Here is a 5,327-nt window from a genome sequence, read left to right as displayed (position 1 = left end):
CGCCTTCTTGCACACTTAGGCTTGTTTCTTGGTGTAGTCCTATGAAGGAAAACAGACTGACAAACACCGAGGGAACAGAAGCACACATACACACAGACAAATCAAACAAAGAAACACATTACAGGGGGGAAAGAAAAGAAAGAAAATGGGAGGGAAAGAGATGAAAAGAAGAGAAGAAGAGAAAATAAAAAGAAAAGAGAAAGAAGAAAAGACAAAAAATATATATAAAAGGGGGTCAGAGACAACAAAGGACAGTAGACCGTTTAAAAGTGTATGACCAGTTTAGGGGAGAGGTAAGGATGAGATATAGGAGAATATATCTGGGTTGCAAGAAGGTGAAAAAGTAAGGGAGAAAGGAGAAAGGAATATAAGGAGTAAAATTTACAGGAATTGAGTAAAGAAAAAGGAAAAAAAAGGTAATAATGACAAAGAAATAAGTACGAATCTAGTGATGGAAAAAAAATTTTTTTATATATTAAAAAAACAAAAAAACAACAAAACAAAACAAAACAAAACAAAACAAAAAACAAAACAAAAAAACAAAAAGAAACAAACAAAAAGCAGCAGCTCCCTCTGGTGGATAGGCTTGGTTTGATGCGGTAGGTCTTGGAGTCTGTTCTCAGAGGCTATGCCCCTGCCTGAGGGGAAATGAACAGCAGGAGGTGATGTGCGCACCTTCACAGACTCAATTGCGGAGTCCCCACCCCCAGTCAGGATGGGGATTGCAATGGGGGAAAGGAAAAAAACAAAAAGCAAAGAACCGAGTCTCTTAGTTTCAGATAGCTTTGCTCAAGACGCTGTGCGCTGCTGGAAATGAGCTGGGAGCTCCTACAGTCTAAGCGGGAGCCCGGGCCTCCACCCGCCACCGACTTTTTGTTGGGGGTCATGTAGGTGTGCGCCCTATTTTTTCCTTGTGGGACCCAGGATTCGCGCAGTCCGTGCAGGGGGCGAGGTGTGCTGTGAAAATGCGGTCCATGGTCCCGTTCCCAAAACCAAGTTCGAATTGCTCGTGCCTGGCGCAGTCGCCGCTTGGGCCGCTTCCCGCCGCGGAGCGCACCTCCCCAGCGCAGCCGCTTCTCACAGCCACAGACGCCTCTAATTCCCTGCCGAGATGGCTTAGGGCTGGAAGCTGTTCCTTCTCTTGCGCCACCCTGGTCGGGATTCCGGCTACCCAGCAGTTATCTATGGAGTGGGTTTCTGTCTCCACGCGCAGCCAAGCGTTCTAGACCTCTTCCCCAGAGACAGTTCTATGAGCGTGTTCTGACTCTGTCTCTTCCCTTTGTCTCTCGGGCGCCCGCGCTTGTGCCGCGTTGGGCTGGGGATCTTACCTCCCCTGCCCGTCCTGGGCTGGCCCGTCCTCGGATCTCCCCCGTTCACCCCCACTCACTCAGGTATCCTTGAGATTCTATTCCTTCTGGAGTTTGTATTTTCTCCTTCCGCTCTCGCAGATGAACGTAATATCCTTCTCAGTTCGAAAAACGGTGCGGAGGGAGTTTACAGAGCTCCCTTCCTCTCCGCCATCTTGGTTCCACCCCCTTATTTTAAAACCTTTATACCGAAATGTACTTTTTATTTAAAAAAATGGAAATTGGTAGTAAATCAGGTTTCATTGGTGAGATTAAAATTTCAAAGTAGAACCAATTTGGTTTACTGGACCTGTTGGTTAAACTGAGAGATACTGGGATACATACAACTAAAGTTTAATTGTATATGCTTTGTTGCGTTCTCTTTTTTTCTTCAGCTATAGGCTAGCTCTCTGTATCAATTTCCTGTTTCCTATGAAGATGCCATGTCTCCAGTCAAATTCTTTCTACAGGATAAAATTCTTGCAAAATACAGAGTGGATCCTTCTCGAATATGTATTTCAGGTGATAGTTCTGGGGCTTTATTGGCAACAAAAGCTACTCAACTGGTATGTTTTATGTGTTATATATGTTTATATTACACATACCTTATAAATCTAACACAAAGGAATCACTTTATTTGTTAGAATGTTTTTATTGGCTCTGTTTGTGTGTGTGTGTGTGTGTGTGTTCACTTTAAATCCAAGTTAGTTAACAGATAGTGTAATAATGATTTCAGGAATAGAATTTAGTGACTCATCACTTACACGTAACATCCAGTGCTCATCCCAACAAGTTCCCTCCTTCATGCCCATCACTTCTTTAGCTCATCACCCCATCCAACACCCCACCAGCAACCCTCAGTTTGTTCTCTGTGTCTACAAATCTCTTGGTTTGCCTCCTTCTCTGTTTTTATATTATTTTTTATTACCTTCCTTTATGTTCATCTGTTTTGTTTCTTAAATTCCATGTATGGGTGAAATCATATGGAATTTGTCTTTCTTTCACTAAAACTTATTTCACTTTGCATAGCATACTGTAATTCCATCCACGTTGTTGCAAATGGTAAGATTGCATCTTTTTTGATTGCTGGGGAGTATTGTGTCTTATGTATATACCACATCTTCTTTATTGGACATTAGGGCTCTTTCCATAATTTTGCTGTTATTGATAGTGCTGCTATAAACATAGGGGTGCATGTGCCCCTTTGAGTCAGCATTTTGGTATTTTTTGGATAAACAGCTAGTAGTGCAATTGTTGGGTCCTAGTGTAGTTCTATTTTCAATATTTTGAGGAACCTCCATACTGTTTTCCAGAGTTGGTCTTCTGTTTTACACTGTGAAATAACAAATATATAAAACCAACCTAGTGTCCTTTTGCATAATTTTTCCTTGAGACAGATGTCACGTTAGAGGCTGGAAAGGGAGACTAAATATAGTCCTACATAAGGCTTTTATGCAGCCACCAATTTTCAGAAATATAGGACTAAGTCTAGGAACTACTATTGAATATGACAAGGGATCCATTGTTTTTCTTAGGTAAACTGTAAAGTCTGCCAAAAATTTGGCATTTCCATAATCCAGTAGAATGTCATCAGATAGCATTTGGGGTATGTGCCATGCTTGTATAGAAGAATCACTACTGTGATAAAGAACAGTGGCCAAGACTTTAGCCTTGCTTTATACAGCTAAGTCATAACCATCCAAACAATTAACATATTTGAAAAATGAATAACTCAGCCCCACACCTAATTCCTAATCCCAAAATCACTTTTATGGAACCAAATTAACATGAGAGGAGGACACATACATTTAGAATCAGCAGAATCTATTAACTCATTTTGTGGGATCACTTCTCCTCGCTTGAGAAAGTATTCACTAAATCTCTCTGCTTCATTTTGGTTTATATGGTTACTGTTGTTTCTTCCATTCAGCTTATGAGATGATCCTTTTTTTTTTCTTGCACAATTATCTGTCTGAAGATGCTAAGGAGGGATCAAGGGCATAGGAGAGATTCTGTTAGGGAAATTGGTCTTAGTTTCTTTCTGAACTCGTGGCACCGACTGTACATTGAGTGTACATTTTAGAGTTGACGATATCATTTCCTCTTGTGAGGTACCACTGAGATTTCAATTAATTCTCTCGCTTTGTATGTCACCTACTTTGGTGAGGGTGTTGAATTTCAAAAACACTAGACTTTCATGTGGTGTGGCAGCAGGTATAGCCATTTGCCCTGATGTCATAGTTGTAGAAGTTGGTCTGTGCCTCAGGTAATTTATCTTGATAGATTAACTATAGTTACTCTCCTATAGTGTTTAGAAGTAAAAGAGAAGGAATGGAATGTATAGTGACTTTTCTCGCCACATCATGGGGGGCTTAGGATACTTCTTACCTCTAGTAAGAAAGAGAAACTCCAAAAACAATGCTCCATGTCTTTTCCTGCCCTTTAAACTTTTACAAATTCCTCTGCTTACTTACCATCACACTACATTACGCTCTCCAGAAGGCAACTTGTATGTTAGGAGTATTTTCCTTAACTTGGTCCAACTCCTTCTGAATTTAGTTAGTATGTGAGTTCAAGCATCAATATTTTGTTATTATTATTGTTAATTATTATTATTTTAATGTTTATTTTTGAGAGAGAATAAGAGAGAGTAGGGAAGAGGGACAGAGATATACACACATACACAGAATTGGAAGCAGGTTGCAGGCTCTGAGCTGTCAGCACAGAGCCCACTGCGGGGCTTGAACTCATAAACTGCAAGATTGTGACCTGAGTCAAAGTCAGATGCTTAACCGACTGAGCCACCCATGTGTCCTAATATCTTATTACTATAGTCTGTCTTCTCAGGTTTCTATAGGTAAAAAATTATTTTTAAACATAGGTTGTCATCTTCCCTAAGAATCTCATAATCAGATTTTTATTTCATGGTCATATAGGAATAAATGTGTGTGTCAGCATATATGTGTATCATAACTGCTGAAAGCAGGCTGCCACCTTGTAATGCCCTTAAAATCAAGTCTACATATTATAAAAAGAAATAACCATTAGGTCCTGTATTAGTTGTGTAACTATTTACATCATAACTGCTCATATTATTGAAATAAACCTCCCAATTCTATAGTTTGGAATCCTTTGACTCTTTTCACATTATCAATTTTTTCAGGTACAAAATGATCCCAAATTCAAAAATAAAATTAAGGCACAAGCTTTAATTTACCCTGCCTTACAGATTGTGGACACGTTAACGCCGTCGTACCGAGAATATGCACATGGCCCGATTCTGCCAATGGATTTTGCAATTAAAATAGGATCCCTGTACTTGTCCAAGGATAAAGCACTTTTCCAGGCATTCAGAGAAAATCAACATATGCCCCATGGATCAAGACATCTGTTCACGTTGGTTAACTGGAGTACTCTCCTTCCTGAAAAATATAGAAGAAATCACATATATACTGAACCAATTTTGGGGAGACATAACTTTTCATATCCTTTACTTTTGGATAGCAGGATATCAGCCTTGTTAGTCAATGATTCCCAATTACAAAGTTTGCCACTAACTTATATCCTCACCTGTGAACATGATATCCTAAGAGATGATGGACTCGTATATGTCTCACGACTTCGAAATGCTGGAGTTAACATTTCTCATGATCACATAGAGGATGGGGTCCATGGAGCAATTTCATTAATGACAATACCATTTTATTTACGTGTAGGCATTAGAATTGGAGAGAAATATATTAGTTGGCTAGATGAAAATCTATAAATAGTACATGTAGTAAGCTAATATTTATCTAGTAATAAAATCCAAAGGTTATATTAGAACATTTATGAGTTTATGTAAGTGTAAATCAAAGCAAAGATTGCTGTATACCTTTCAAAGAGTTACTTAATTTCCCTAAACTTTGACTTTAATAAATGAAGAGATTCACTGTATTAATCCCATTAAATGCAATTTATTCTGCTTGACAGGTTTTAAAT

The 5,327-nt window shown here is 39.1% G+C and overlaps 1 protein-coding gene across 1 annotated transcript in view; it reads left to right on the top strand.

Moving 5' to 3' along the window:
* Window positions 1-5,112, top strand: part of LOC115291240 (arylacetamide deacetylase-like 2) — a 31,894-nt gene extending 26,782 nt beyond the window's left edge. The window contains 3 exon segments of the mRNA XM_029938759.1: window positions 1,742-1,752; window positions 1,755-1,912; window positions 4,510-5,112. Of these exon segments, the coding sequence (XP_029794619.1) occupies window positions 1,742-1,752; window positions 1,755-1,912; window positions 4,510-5,112 (772 nt within the window).
* The last annotated feature ends 215 nt before the right edge of the window (window positions 5,113-5,327 follow it).

This window comes from Suricata suricatta, chromosome 5, assembly GCF_006229205.1.
Source record: "Suricata suricatta isolate VVHF042 chromosome 5, meerkat_22Aug2017_6uvM2_HiC, whole genome shotgun sequence".
NCBI classification, from domain to species: domain Eukaryota; kingdom Metazoa; phylum Chordata; class Mammalia; order Carnivora; family Herpestidae; genus Suricata; species Suricata suricatta.
This window is presented reverse-complemented; position numbering and strand designations above follow the sequence as displayed.